At 35.8% G+C, this 16,069-nt stretch overlaps 1 protein-coding gene across 2 annotated transcripts; it reads right to left on the bottom strand.

The window, feature by feature from the left end:
- Positions 1–317: 317 nt before the first annotated feature.
- Positions 318–15,426, bottom strand: NEK2 (NIMA related kinase 2; the record flags this gene model as incomplete). 2 transcript variants are annotated; one of them, XM_081314284.1, is made up of 9 exons in its annotated part: positions 318–587; positions 5,791–5,861; positions 6,107–6,161; positions 7,231–7,450; positions 7,754–7,880; positions 8,076–8,158; positions 9,051–9,291; positions 12,008–12,225; positions 15,331–15,426. In XM_081314284.1, 9 exons carry the CDS (start codon positions 15,424–15,426, stop codon positions 358–360), a joined length of 1,341 nt encoding a protein of 446 aa, XP_081170410.1. In that variant the 3' UTR covers positions 318–357. The 2 variants fall into 2 exon arrangements, with proteins under 2 accessions (XP_081170410.1, XP_081170411.1); XM_081314285.1 differs by having other exon boundaries at positions 318–584.
- Positions 15,427–16,069: the final 643 nt, after the last annotated feature.

Genomic DNA, 16,069 nt, shown 5'->3' with positions numbered 1-16,069 from the left:
AATTTAAGAAGATACTTTAAAAAAATGGAAAAAGCAGATTTGGAAACCCCATCCTACAATTGTCTTTTCTTTTGATACATAGTAGCAATGTTACATTACTCTCATCTTAATCCTAAAACATCTTCTAAACCATTTTTTTCTGTTAAAATATTAGTAATTTTTTGGTGTCATTGAGTGCATAAAAGTGCACGATTCCTAAGAAGAGAAATGCTCACAAATCATTAGCTTAAAACATTTTAGAGCTTATTTTTCATCTAAAACTATCTACACAGACCTTTTCATCACAACCATTACAAAAATATACTTTTAAAACACCATCCAAATATCACTACTCTGTACAGGCACAAATGAATTGTTTCAACGCATTCCAAGCAGCTGATGGCTTTTCAATTGGTAGTGTTTCTCCAGTTCACACAGGGCTTGAGCACGCAGATTTGCAGCATAAAGACGCTTCTTCAAGTTACATTTTTTTCCTCTTGATTGGGAAAAATTTTCCAGGTTTTCCTCACCTTGAGCATTTTCTTTACCTTCATCACCAAACTGGACTTTCTTTTTTCTTGTTGTAGGGATAGGTAACACTTCCTCTTCTTAAAAAGATAAACAAAAATATACCTTTGTAATATTCATATGAATTTCTTTAGCTATACAATTTGCAAAATATTAGAATTCATATCTAACATCATAGAATATCACATCACAGAATTCACATATGGTATGGCAAACGGGAATACCAAGCAATATTAAATAAAGGTAGGCCATGCCATTTAATCCAATAGGAATAGCTTACTGTATTTGTGAAGAAAGAAAATTTGAGGGATTTTTTTTATAGTTTCTAAAGCCATGGTGAGATCCTCTATCTATTTATCTGTCTGTATGTATGTATGTCTGCCTAATCTATCTACCTATCTACCTATCTACCTATCTATCTATCTATCTATCTATCTATCTATCTATCTATCTATCTATCTATTTATTGTGGAAGAACAGGATTTTTCTCTGAAAGTCATTTGAAACATATCTAGAGAATATTCAAACGGCAAACAGTATCATAGTTCCGTTTATGTTCGTTTCTTAGCTTTACTTTCTTATTTTCATTATTGTTTCTTTGTAAAAAGAGAATAATATATAGGCAAGAATCAGCAGTGCTAAAAAGATTCATCTTGAAAAAGCTAACACAATTGGTAGAATTATGTAAAATCATTTTGCATAGAATAATCACATAACTCCTTCAATGACAGTATGAGCATCCTTGATCATGTAAGATTCTTATGCTCATCACATGCTATTCTTTTATTATTTTTTTGTATTATTATTTTATTCTTGAAATTCTATACCAGTCTCTGAAACCTATTCTGACAATAGGTGTTTAAATTCATGAACTGGTAATTCCCACAAGTTGGAAGTCCCTTTACCCTAGATTTTTGTTTCCTATTTTCCTGCCCCATTTTCCGTTTTCATTTACATTTTATACTTTAAAATAAGTTTAATAAAATAAAAATCATGAACTGTCACAATATATTTTTAATTGACATGCCTATATTTTATTTCCTTTCTTCTTGACAGCAGAGAGTATGTGCATACCCATAGCTCTTTTATTCCCCATGGGAAATTGGAGTCAGGCACACCTAGTTTTCGATGATCTAGATGACTATGCCCTATAGTTTCTTTGGTTTGCTAATCTAAGTCCAACAGGCTGTGTACACAATCACAACAGCTCTTTCGGATATATGAAGTGACACATTTGCTCCCAATCATCCTGTTATTGCTGGTATCACTTATTGAATATATAATGAGAAGGAGCAGTAAACTACTGATCTTTTTTTCTTGGAAAATTATTTGGTTCAGATCTGAAGGGAGAAATGAGTGAAATAGCGGTAGAAAGTGTAGGATGATGGAAGGCTCTAGGGACCATGAGAATGCAAAGGAGGAGCAAGACAAATGAGCTAATGGTCCAGTCCAGAATTGATTCTTGAGTCCAAGTGAAGCATTAGAAAGTAACCCAACCCAATTAAATATACGTTTGGGTGGACTTTTATAGACTTTAATATTCTGTTCCATTACTTGGCTAGCAATATTTTTCAGAACTCAACATGGCATTTCCTGAGCCTGCCACCCTCACGAGCTTGATATTAACCTTGAGGTAAAGTTGCTCTCTTGCACTTCTACTCCACCTCCAAAATCCCTTTTGAAACAGCTGTTTCCTCCTTTCCCTCTCTAGCTACTTCCTGTGTTCTCAAAGTCTGCTGAGAGTGTCATCACAGAATCTTACGGATCTATTTTCTGTAAATAGGCTGACCTTGGGATTTTTGCAGCCCATACGTGATATGCCTAACCTGAACACCCTTGTTCTTCTTTGAACATTTTTTCAATTCTTTTGATTCCATCTTAAAATGTAGTACCCAGAACTGGATATAATACTCAAAACCAGCTTTTCTATGATTGGGACACTGTTTCTGTTGATGCACCCTAATAATTATTATATATAAGTATTTGTATTCAAATTATGCTGCTCTTATTTACTTTCCATATTTTTCACCTGTACTAGGTCATATTCTATACATATACATTTAATGTTTTTATAACAAAAAGTTGTATTTGTCTCTATTAAGTTTATTCTGTTATTCACAATCTATTCTTCTAATCCGTCAAGATCAAACTGAATGTTATTAGTCTTCTATTGTATTAATATGCTACTTAGTTCTGTGTACAATACACAGATTTGATTAGCATTACTTCTATTTCTTCGTCAAAGTCATCAGGAAAAAAAGATAAAGAATACAAGATTGAGATTTGCAAAATGCCACTCCAGTTCAATGACTAACCATTGATAGTTATTCTGTGAATGCAATTTTGTCATGCTAATCAGCCCACACTTAACTGCCTTGTTAATCAGAATGTACCAGGTATTAAAAAATGAGGCCACCAAGATTCATCTCAGAAGACGCATCTTCTGTGCTTCTACTTTCAGACAGGTCAGGACCACATAACTTTTCATACGAAAGGCCTCCGAGTGGTTATCTCAGAACTAGAACTAAGGGCCAGGACGAAGAACTAAGCAGGATGGAAACTAAGTTTAATTCACAATAATTATACTATAGCTGGTTAATATATTCCAAGCAAGAAGTTTTTCTCTCCTATTGTGTTAAAAATTACAGACATCCAAAGCATGAGGAGATACAATTGGCTTTAAGATATGTACGTATATATTTAGAACAGCTGAGTAGAGAAAACTGTGAAGGAATAATCTTTAAAACATATGTAATGGAATTGTGGGTGCAGATGTAACTTAACTAAAGATCAGTAAAATGACAGGACAAATCATGACTCTTAACTGAGAGTTTGTTTTATTTTCCTCCAAAACCTAAACATATTACAAAGGAACTAAAGCTTAATTCTATTTAATATTTAGGGGAACATTTAACAAACAAATGTTTGTTTGAACAAATGTACTGTTCCTCCTACTGCTCTAAAGATCTTAGTGGCATTCAGGGAGAAGGAGAAAATTAATTTTAACTGTATCCAAGTATCCATCCAACAGATAGACATCACAGATTCCACCCTGACGATGATTAGGTCTGCTAACAGATGTTTACCCTGTAGAATAAAACTTGCTTACTGTATGTTAAGTAACATTTCCATAATTCTAAATAATAAATATGGCAATGTAAAATTTTATTGAAGTGGTATCCATGGATTTTTTTATAGTTTTGCTACACTCTATTTTATTGCATTTGTAATTTTTTTCATTTCAGAAAAGTATGTAAAATGGGGAATGTTTATGATTCTCTCTTCAATCTGTTCCTTTCTTTAGTCCCTAGTCAAGAGCCTTCAGGTTCGTATAAGCACAGCCTCTTGCATCAGCCAGCATAGAAAAATATAAATGTTGTTGTGAAAAAATGCTATAGATGTGGGTTATCAGAGAATACAACCATAGTCCTTAAGCTTACAGAATACATATCATCCAAAATACAAAATTAAGCAGTGTTGGCTTTTCTTTTTTAGATTTTTCTTTACTATATAGTTGAATAGTTGAGTATATTTGCAGCTCTGCTTCAAGCAGTGTTTACGCTCAGTGTAAGCAGAAGGAAAAACTTCTTTGTATAATACATAGAAAAACTAGAAATTAGGCCCCATTATCTTGGGTATGTATAAATTACTAAAAGTATAGGAGAGAATATACCACTCAGTGGACTTCTCAAAATATCTGGTTGATAACTACAGAGATAAAACTGTAAAGAGGTCATTAGTATGATTCAGCACAGCCCCCTCATAAATTTTTGGTAACATAGACGTTATCTATCTGACATTTTAATCAAAACCTGATAGCAGATTCAGAAAACCCTGCCTCTTAAAGAAATAAATAACTTTACAATAAGTATTTGGTTGTGATTTGTAATGGAATTAAATGATACCATATGTAAGAGCTACATTGTCAAGAAAAATGATTGCTCAGTGACAGGAGCCATCATTATCATTATTTGTATGTCACCCAGAACCATTGTTTAAATATCTTTATTACTGCTATTATTGAATAAGCATTTTTGGGGTAACTATATTTTCTGGCAATAAATTTGTTGAAGTCTACTGGGGTACATTTAAAGTGCCTTGCTTAATGTTAGCTATTGTTAGTTTAAGTTTCATTTAGTGTGAAAACAGGATAGTCCCTCTTGTAAAATTGTTCTAATACAGCACCATGTTCTGTTATTGTTCAAGTGAATTAGGGGCAATTGATATTGAAGAGACCACTGTTTCTACATCAAATTTTTAAAAATGGAATGTGTTTAACTCCTGGACAACTAAGCCTTTTATTTACAATGGTCTATTTTAAAACCAAAAAAGTTTTCATTAGCTAGACAAGCTTTGAAGCTGTATATGATCAAAGTGGTGTTTTTCAATGGCAGCCCCAAATACTTTGTGGGAAACACCTTTTCAAGTACAGAAGAATTTGCAAGAATGCAATAATTTCTTGTAATCCAGTCTGAAAACCAGCCAAAGTGCATTATTTTGAAATCAGCTACACAGGAATATAGTGGCATCCATAATAATAGTAAACCTTAATACTTTTAAGAATGAAGACCTAATTTTTAAAATCAACACCACTGAAATATTTCATTATCTTACAGAAATCTCAATTTCTTATTTACAAAGTAGAAAAATATATTTTATTAAGGACTAATTTCACAATTCAAGAAAGTCAAGACTAAAACATATAAAAATAAAGAACAATCTGATAAGATACAAGAGAGGGTGAATTGAATAGCTTATATTTACACAATGTCACCCAAATTTAGTAACGATATGCCAGGAGCAACAGCCAACTTTCACATTAAAAATAGAAACAGAGGTTGTTTCTTTTATGAATATATATTTTGTCTGTTTCTGATCAAATACACAAAACAATCACAACTTGCAGTAATTTTGAAAGGTTTAGTAGAAGTCATAATTTTCCATATACGGAAAGCTTCTTACAATCCTGAAGCATGCATACTTCATGATTTGTGAAGGGCCATTACTGAAACCCGAATTTTTGGTTTCACAACTCTTGAAGCATCTTTTGTTGTTTCCTATGCTTAGAATTTCAGATCTTTAGGAACCAGAGAGCCATGTGTTCAGTATAGGAGGAGGTCTCGCTTTTCTACATAATTCAACAGTAAAGCATTTTATAATATTCTGGGATTATCACAATTCCAGAAGGCTGATACCAGCCATAGAGATAGAAGAAAGATAATGATAGGAGTTTCTGTATCCCTGATTAGTAATCCAGTTGGAGCTTCCTGTATCTTCTCCTACCTGGGCAAGTGGCTGGCAGGAAGAATCTATGTTCCTTGAATAAGTTGTAATTCTTCATCAAATTCTCAGCCCTACAAAAAGGAGTTGATTAGAACAAAGCTTATATTAAAATGATTTCTAAATTAATTCCCTCATTAATCTACAGCATTTTGAAGACTAGCAAATATTGTTATATCACAAATGTCTAGCTCTGTATCCTTTCCCAGCCAAAGTATGTTTCCAATAAAAATCCAGTCACAAAAACCTATGCCAGAACATTTTTTAAAAAAAAACTTATTGTAGCAAACTAAAACATTTCAAACATTTAAGAACAGACCTAGACAATTTGTCCTCTGCTAGTCTCTCCCGAACACACAATTCTCGTTCTCTCTCTAGAACAAAAAGAAAAGTATGTTTATAAGATTGCAATTAACTGGGCATTTATTTGACAAAGAGACATATGACATTTCTTTATTGCAATAACACAGGTAGTCCTCAACTTACAACAGTTCATTTAGTGACTATTCAAAGTTACAACATCACTGAAAAAATTACTTATGACTGCTTTTCGCAGTTATAAACAGTGCAGCATCTCCGTGTTCATGTGATCAAAATTCAGACACTTCACAATTGACTCATATTTATGGCGGCTGCAATATTCTAGGGTCATGTGATCACCTTTTGCAACCTTCTAACTAGCAAAGTCAATGAGGAAGTCAGATTCACTTAACAACTGCATAAATTCACTTATCATCTGTGGCAAGTAAGGTCATAAAATCGGGCAAAATTCACTTAACTATTTCACTTAGCAACAGAAATGTTGGGCTCAATCATAAGTCAAGGACTATCTGTAATAACTTTATTCTATGAAAAAACTACATGCAATTTAAATACTTTGTGAAATCCAGATATTGGTAGAGGCAATATCTAAAGTTCAGATGTAAGCTTTGCATTGTCTTATTTATTAAAAACATATTGTCTTTGCTCAAGGCACTATGCATAGCACACTAGCCTCCAATTCTTCTATAAACAGCCCTCTAAGGTACCTTGAACTGAAAGACTCAAAATCACTCAATTTTCATGGGAGAGTAGGTTTCAACCTTGTGTTATCCAACACTTAATGCATTACCTTATTAAACAGTTCAGTCATCATTTGAATCCTTAGACTACAATAATCACATTAGCAAATTAAATAAAACGTAAAATAAAACGTAAACATTGTGGATGTTTAGAATTTGATTGTTGTCAGAAAGTATCAGTGGACTACTTCAGAACACTAGAAGTCAAATTATAAGTGTTCTGAAATGCCATGTTATTTTATTCATTGTCACTGTGTTCTGTCCTTTACTTCAAATCTCTATTTTCACTTTAGGCCTGACAAAGAATCATTTGTTCTGATGATTAAACTCATAGTAGCCAGGGAAGGAATCCCTGTAATACCATATACATTAATTCACTTACGTTCTAGTCTGTGTTCCCTTTCCTTTATAGCTTTCTCTTTCTCTTGCAGCTGTTGTTCTTTCAGTTTTAATTCATTGGTTGGTGTTCCTGAACGTCTTTCTACTTTATCCTGTTCTGATCGTCGCCCTTTCCTCTCCAAAATTTTCACTTGCTCCTCAGATACCAAATCAACTATCAATGGATTATGTAGAATTTCTTCAACTGAAGGCCGGCAATAATCCTTGAAATCAGAAAAATGCATATTTAGCTTACAGAAAAGTTCTTTTTAAAAATGTTAAAGATTACACAGGTGTAGACAGATATATACACATATATGTATACATATACACATACATACACACACACCTGGATTTAATTTCACTATTGGCACTTAGTTACATTGGCACTCATACAAATGCACTTCCTTCTCAGGAGCACCTTTTAGTGAGATAGCGCAAAGGAGTGGGGAATTAAAAGTGGGACATTAGGTCTAGAAAATTTTCCACATATAGTTCCTTTCCTTTTTTTCCAGAAGTCATCTTACCTTCAGGTTTAGCATCTTTGTGATGAGTTCATTCAGCTGTTCCGAATAGCGGTATGGAATTCGTCTGAACTTTCCTTCCCTTATCTTTTCTGCTAGCTCTTTCTGATTAAAAGCTGTAAATGGAGGTCTAGGAAAAGTGAATGGCATGATTTTCAGCTTTAAATCTACAAAATGGTCACTATTAAACTTCTAATATTTCTAAATAACTGTGTTGTAAAATATTAAGTCCTATTGCTTGATAGGAAGGTTGTAGCTATATTGAACAGCTGCTCAATAGTATTCTCAAATACATGCTTAAAAACATTTGCGGTACTGTACTTACAACAATGCACATAACTCATATAGCAAACAGCCTAGAGACCAGATGTCAGATTTTTCATTATAGGACATGCGATTTATTTGCTCCTAAAATGAGATAAAATGTTATTAAAATATAAATAATTGCATGGCAATAAAATGGTAAATTAGAGGGAACACTGTTCTAGGAAATCGATTACTTAGTAGCGTGTAGTTTGGAGAACTGTTTAGCTCAAGGTTCCCCAACCCCATGTCTGTTGGGAACTGGGCCACATAAGCAGGGGCAAGCGCGCAAAGCTCAATTTGTGCAAGTGATGAGCGAGCATGTGAAACCATCCTCCCCCCCCGCAACTGCCGCCACTGCCACTCCCAGTCCACAAAACCAAAAAGGTTGGGGACCACTGATTTAGCTGTAAGCAATCCTTAACAGTGGATAGCCTTCCCAACCTAGTCTTTTTCGAAATAGCACTGTCCACATAGGTTTTGTGGATAGGTCCACACAACATGCTAAGTCATAGTTTGAATAAACCACAATGCTATATGAAACAAACCAGAATAATATGGCTTTGTACACTGAGTAAACCCAGCGTATATCTTCTGGAATTATCTACCAGCATGGCTTTGCTTGCTAAGAAATCAGTTCACAGATTTTGCTATCAATACATCTGAGAGAATTCTAGATCAGGAAAGAATAAAACTTAGTAAATGATTAACTGAAGCCCTACGAATGTCAGTGGGAATGCTTCAAGTACAATCAGACGCAATGTAGATATCATTTCATGCTCCATTAATATAGTGTTGATTCAGTTTGTTAATAATTACACTGTAGAAGCATCTCCGGCACCATATTTACCCTAAACCTGGATTATACCAGCACAAAAGCAGATTTGAAATTCCAAAAAAACACTCTCTTCAGTCACTCATTACCTTTCAATTTATTATAAATTGACCATACTAAAGTAGAACCAAACTAATCTGACAAAGTTTGAAGGACACTTACCGGAGACATATAATACGGTGTACCAACGAATGTTTTTGCAAAACTGGTATCATGATGAAGTATTCTAGCCAGGCCAAAGTCACCAAGCTTCACATTTTTCTTCCCATCAAGGAAAATATTTGCTGGCTTCAAGTCTCGGTGGAGCACAGTGTGACCACCATCACTCCGCCTGTGGCACTCTTTCAGGGCCAAAGTTAATTGAGTAAGGACTCGCAGAACAAAGGCTTCATCTAGATAATGTCTTTTGAAAGAGGAAAAGGTTGTTTTAAGCACTTTTAGACTAAACTTTTTTCATTAAATCAATTCTCAAAGTGGTATACTGTAGAATGTGATTTAAGAATAAGATACTTTAGAGCAGGGGTGTCAAACTCACAACATCACGTGACGTGTCATGACATATCGCGATGGGCGCGGTTTCATTATGATACATCCAGCCGGTAGGCCGGCAGTTTGACACTCCTGCTTTACAGGCTCTTTAAAGTTGAGAGACTTTTTACCTGAATAGCTTAAGTCCTGAGCCAAAAAATAAATTTTATTGTTTTGCATATAATCCTCCCACATACTCTTTTAATTGCTCCCAGAAGAAATGTAAAATTTATACTAATTCATATAAAACAAAACACTGAAAATGGGCAAAACTGGCTCTTTAATCCTAAAGGAATGCAGTGAATTTGCATTCTGAATACAGTATAAGGAATAGTTTCACAGGACTCCATTTTCTGGTGTTTACAAGCCTTTTTGAAAATTATTTTTAATAAATATTGGTTTGATTAACTTCTTGTTCTCTTGTATTCTGACTTCTAATTCTGATTTTTTTCACATTTTGCATTATTCATTCCTTATTTTTTTATTTGTACCAGACAAGGACAGAATAAATTCTTGTAGTTACTAATCTTCTCTAAACAGTTCAACAGGAATTCTATCTCCCCCTTCCTAATCTCTTGTAAATACTTCAGAGGTAAAGGTTTGCAAGATTTATGTAAGATAAGATACAGCAAGAATCTATTTTATTATCTAAATCTAGTTGTAAAGGAAAAAAAATCCCCAACTCTCACCCAAATTCAAGAAACAGACTTTTCTCAGTTGTAGAGATGTTTCTCTCAGAAATGTGAATACAAGCTAAATCTGACTATCTGTTTGGAATCTTCTTTTAAACAGAAAAGTTTGGAAAGAAAATAATTGTCTGTTGGGGAAGATCCATTTTTACCTTTTTCAACTTTCACACAAAGAGATTTCTTGGAGTCCTCTTTGCTTGAGGATCAGGACATTTGCCCCAGCATACAAAATTGTGGATTATTAACAAACTTTTATCTATTCTGTCCATACGCTATTATGTATCCTCACTGCCCCTTTTTTGGGACTGTTGTTTGAAGATTATGCTGATGATTTTCAATGTCATCTTACATTAGTTCAGATTTAAAGGAAAGATGCAAGGTCAAAAGGATTTCGATTTGTATTTTACTTTAAAACACTGAAAGACATGTTGCATAATAGAGCCAGATATCATTACTGGCTGGTATAAATATATATATATTTTAAATTTTGTAAATGTAAACTTGTATTTAAGTTTTGTTTTGCGTCCTCTATTAACCTGTGTGTAAATTTAAGTCAAAGTATGTGGAGGTAGGAGCAAAGAATTGGGTAAAATACTTCAAATAGAGAACTACAGAAATAATTGCTTAACTTATAAATTATTTTATAAGCCAAAAGTTTTAGGAACCAATATTTGAATTTAAACATATCCTGCCATATTATAAAAAATAATCAGACCAAATACAAGTGCATGAATTTAAAAATAATGACACTACAAAAATATTTGTATTCTGTCATGAAAGTTGTCTCAAACTCTTGAAATTTCAGTGGTTGATTACTCTCAATATGCATAATTTAAATAAATTAGAGTACTCCCAGATGAGTCTTTTTTTGAGTGATATAAAATTAGGACTTCTCCATTCAAACAATATTGTGATGTGATCAGAATCTTCTAAGTTGCCAATCTTTCCAGCTTTGCAGACCTAGGGGAGTGGGGGGGAAAGGGATGGTTCTGCATGAGTGGTGGGCAAGCAAATGCACGCAGCTCCATTTGCGCAAGCAGGCGAGTGCACCTGCCACTTGCATAAATTGAGCTGAGTGCGCACACGTGTTCACCCACTTCCGTGCCATGGTTCCAAACGGGCCACAGTCTAGTATTGGGTCGCAGATTGGGGGTTGGGGACCCCTGTTTTAAGTGGAATCTTTTTATATCTCATTTTTCCATGGACTTAATTTTAATCTCGACAGAGCTGCTTTCTAATAGTCATTGGAGAAGGGGGGCTGCACAGGAATTCAACACTGCTTATTGTTAAATAACTTTAATTAGCTATTTTAATTTTGGTTATTATAAACCACAGAAGAGTTGCAAAAAAAAGATACAAGGAAGATATCAGTAAACAATATAACTCAGTCTTAAGTACAGGTAGTCCTTGTTTTACAACAGTTCATTTAATGACCATTCAAAGTTACAATGGCATTAAAAAATAATCTATGATCGTTATTCATATTTACAACCGTTGCAGCATGCCTGTGGTCATGTGATCAAAATTCAGCTGCTTCCCAACTGACTCATATTTATGATGGTTGCAATGTCCCAAGGTCATATGACCTTCTGACAAGCAAAGTCAATGGGGAGGCCAGATTCACTTTACAACCGTGTTACCAACTTAACTACAGTGATTCACTTAACAACTGTGTCAGGAAAGGTCATTAAATGGGGCAAAATTCACTTGAATGTCTCACTTAGCAACACAAATTTTGGGCTCAATTGTGGTCATAAGTCAAGGACTAACTGTATATATGCTACAATAAGAAGGGTTAGAAAGACGTCTGATATGCAGAAGGGCTCTAAATGATGATGATTAATTCCAACATACATTCTAGAACCAACATAACATTCCAAATAATCCAGAGTTTTTACGTGCCTTTCTTTTGTACATTTTGCAATTAACGTAGCCAAGTCTCCACCTTCACAATATTCCATCAAAATATAAAGTGTCGTATTTGTCCTGTCAATTATACGATCATAATAACGAACAATATTTGGATGTTTCAATTCACGAAGTAAGTTCACTTCAGAAACAAGCATTTGTTTTTCAGATTCTGTCATGGATCCATAGTCCAGCTCTTTCCAGACTAAAACCTGAAAGAAGACAAATAAGCCATTTCTAAACTATGAAAATATATATTTAAAAAAATGATTAAATAGCACAGTCATTTGGAGTGAAGCCCAGTAGACTAAAAAAAAAAAAATTAAGCCAAGAATTAGGAAACTGTATCTCATGCCTCACTTGAAACGAACATCCTAACCCTCCATTTTTATAATATCGAGAGATATTTGGTATTGGTATTTTAGGAGTACAATCCAGGCTTTCCCTCATAAAGAGTCTTGCCTTGTTAAATATAGGAATATACTGCCTCTGGTAGGAGGCTGTAAATTCTGTCAGTTCTAATCAGGAATAAGGATAACAAACACTTTTATGCCATAATGATCCAAGGAGAAGCAGATAGCAAGGCCTTCCACTATATCCCACTGAAGCTATGTAATTAAGGAGAACAATAGACCTTAGTAAGGGTTTAAAAACATATAATTTATTTTTATTTATTTATTTTAATTCCATTTATATCCCGCCCTTCTCCGAAGACTCAGGGCGGCTTACAAGCTTAGCAGTAGCCTTCATTCTATGTATATGCCTGCTTATTAGGGCTTTCACACACACCCCAAGCGGCATTATTACAAAGTCAGCTTATTGCCCCCAACAATCTGGGTCCTCATTTTACCTACCTCGGAAGGATGGAAGGCTGAGTCAACCTTGAGCCTGGTGGGACTCGAACCTGCACTAATTGCAGGCAGCCGGTGTTACTTAAGGAGGCATTAGCCCACTGCTCCACCAAGGCTCTTATTTAGAATATAATCATAGCGTATATAGTCAAAAGGCAGTAGTATTTAGGTCCAGAGTATAAATGTATAAGATTGCCTCAACTACTACTTTATATTTCCCAATAAAAGTACTGATCATGGTATATATGTGTGTTTTTGATAGTTTGCAGTTTTTCAGAGAATATTCAGATAGCAAATAAAACCATGCATTCTTAACTTCCATTAGTTTTAAAGAGGGCACTCAAAGCACAGATTTAATAAAATTATATTTATAGTAACTATGTCATCTAGATATCTAACACCCAATAATTTACTGCAGTTTAAGATTATAAGCATTAGAGTGCAGCATGATTTATAAGCAAAACAATAAAACACTAGTGTTTCCCAAACTAGTCACAAATATCCTAAGCCTGTTTGTGCCACAAACATCCAAGTAGAAACAAAGCATCCTAAACGGAGTGAGATTTCAAAGCAACATTTCTTAAACTATACTCCCCAAAGCCCATGCTTTCTGAACAATTTAGGATAACCCCAAGAACCAATAGGTTTTGGGGTTTTCAGTCTGCTCAGTTTCACTCACCAAGCAGATACTCTTGTCAATGAACAAAGAGACCTTAGCAGATCTATCCTCAAGTATTACATTGAACAACTGGAGGGGGAGATCAGTAAAAGACTACTTGGGTGAAAATTCACAAATAAAAATGAAGCTTTTAAGTAAACAGGTCCATAATACCCACAACCACACTATTAACTTTTAGGAAGGTTGTAAAAGCCATCCTATTCCTAAGAGCATCAGGCGGGTAAGGGGTACAATGGATGACCTTTTAAAACATGATCATACGATTTAGTTTATTTCTGTATTGTCGATTTCACCAGATTTACTGCTTTATATATAACCAAAACCATCCAAATATAGAATAACTAACATTCCATAAAAACCCTCACATAGCAATGACTTCCTGACAGCATCTTTATACTGTTTAAACTCTTTACCTTTAAGTGGGCAAAACAGTGTATGTAGGGTAGCAATTTTTGAACCAAGGTACCTCAAATAGGCTAATTTAAAGAATGCATTCAAAATCCAGATCCCATGACTCCCAAGAGAATGACATTTGGGGAAGTTGTGGCTGCCTCAATGGTAGTGGCTACTGCTATGATCAGGTTCCCACTAGGATACTCAATGGAAAAGCCAGCAGGAAATCAGAAATCATTCCTGCTCCTACTGCTTTATCTGTCTTTGGCCACTCTTGTTTCTCTGCTTACGTAAATAATTATCTCCAAACCCATAACACAACAGGGCATTGGTTGTCTATTGAAATAGATGCACTAAATAGATTTACTAGATTTATATGGCTGCCCAACTCACACTCCAGGAGTGTACAACATTAAAGACCTACATCTAGATTGTAAATATTTTAAATGTCTTCTGAAAGGCCATCAGATTTATTTTGTTTTAATGTGTTTATTGCAGAATTACTAAGGCAAACCTTGCTAGTCACAAGACCATATTCCTATTATATAAAACATGTAGGCTGTCCAGCAGTAAAATCCAATTTTTAAGTATGGCCATGGCCAGACTAATATGGGAAATATTTTCTTAGCACACATATCCTGGCCCATTAAAACTTCCAAAAATCCAATTTAATTGTAATTATCAAAGGAACTCTATGGGTACATTTAAGGATAGCTTCTGGAAGTGCATGTGGCTTTAGCACTTCAGAACATGTATCCCAGGCCAAAAGCATTAGAACCCAGAATTCATGTTGATTGAATGTGATTTTAAAAAAACCCACCTACCTATACATCACCATATTGTTAATTAAAATATAAAAGCAAATTCAACTTCCCGAAAAATTTTGGGAGTTGTTCTTCTCTTTGTGCAAGGCCAATTTCAAAATTGCTTCACTTTACGAGTTGCAAGGCTTCGGGAGTTGTCAGGCTTCCAGGTGAGCAACTAAAACCACCTGCGGACTAGCTAGCGAGGTAGCGTTTCTGGCTGTCTCAACCTCTCCTCAAATGGCTGCTGGAGTTAATACATTGAATCACAAACTAGCCAATTACATTTTAGCCTAGAATAATGTGTGAACTGAAAACCTATGCCGTAGCTTCGCATATCGCGCAGTTCTGCAACCGCACCGTACTTAAGGTAACCACAAGCGCAGAGCCCGACGCCCGCCTCTCAAGGAGTCTCCAGGCTTCAGGGAGAACGGACATGGGATCCTTGCGCCGTGCAACGGATTACGAGGACTGACCTTCCCCGCGCAGGAGGGGCGGAAGAAGAGGCTCCGCGGAGCTTAGGTGCACCCGGCGTGCGGGCAAGCAACGCCAAGTGCCAGGGGACCGTTGCCCGAGGGTATCTCCGCTCACCTTGCCGTCCGCCCTCCGCCGCACCTTCTGGCATCTGCCGTATGAACCGGCACCGATGGTGAGGAGTACTTCGTAATCCTCGGGGCGGCTCGGCATCCTCGCCGCCTCCAATGTTCGACAGACCCTTAAACAGTAAACACGCCGTTTCGCCACGGAAGCTGTTTAAAACGCGCCGCGCCTGCAGCCGATTGGTCTGGCTTGGCGGCTCCGCCCAACTCTCACCGTCCGGTTTTCGATTGGCTCCTGTGACTACGTGCTGGACGCGCCGCGCAACGGTTGCTTCTGCAGTTGCTAGGCGACCACAATTAACGGCGGTTTAGGGCAGCGCGAGAAACAGGTAGAGATCGTTCGGATTGGCTCTCCGCGCCCCGCCTCTCTTTTAACCTGATGCTTTGATGGTGGTCTGCCTTCCGAAAAGCATCCTAAGGTGCCCGTCGGGAACCAGGTTTCTTATTTCAAACAGCCTATCGTTGCTTTCATTTCCGTATTTCAATTCCTTGTATTTCCTAATCATTTGCCCTCTAAAGGTTACACGGGCAGAAAAGTTAGTTTGCTCTCTTTCATAAACTTAAGATTGGATTGTAAACAGCTAATCTTAAGTCTAATCCTTTATACGTGTATTCAAAAATAAACCTTACAGTATTTATCTTTTTCATCTACATTTGGAGCAAAGCTCCAGTTCCATAAAATAAAGTCCATAAATATACTATTCCATAAGAAAATATCCAATTTCACAACA

The sequence above is a fragment of the Vipera berus genome (genome assembly GCF_964194415.1).
Source record: "Vipera berus genome assembly, chromosome: 1".
NCBI classification, from domain to species: domain Eukaryota; kingdom Metazoa; phylum Chordata; class Lepidosauria; order Squamata; family Viperidae; genus Vipera; species Vipera berus.
The sequence above is the reverse complement of the archived record's forward strand: the minus strand, read 5'-3'. Positions and strand labels throughout refer to the sequence as shown.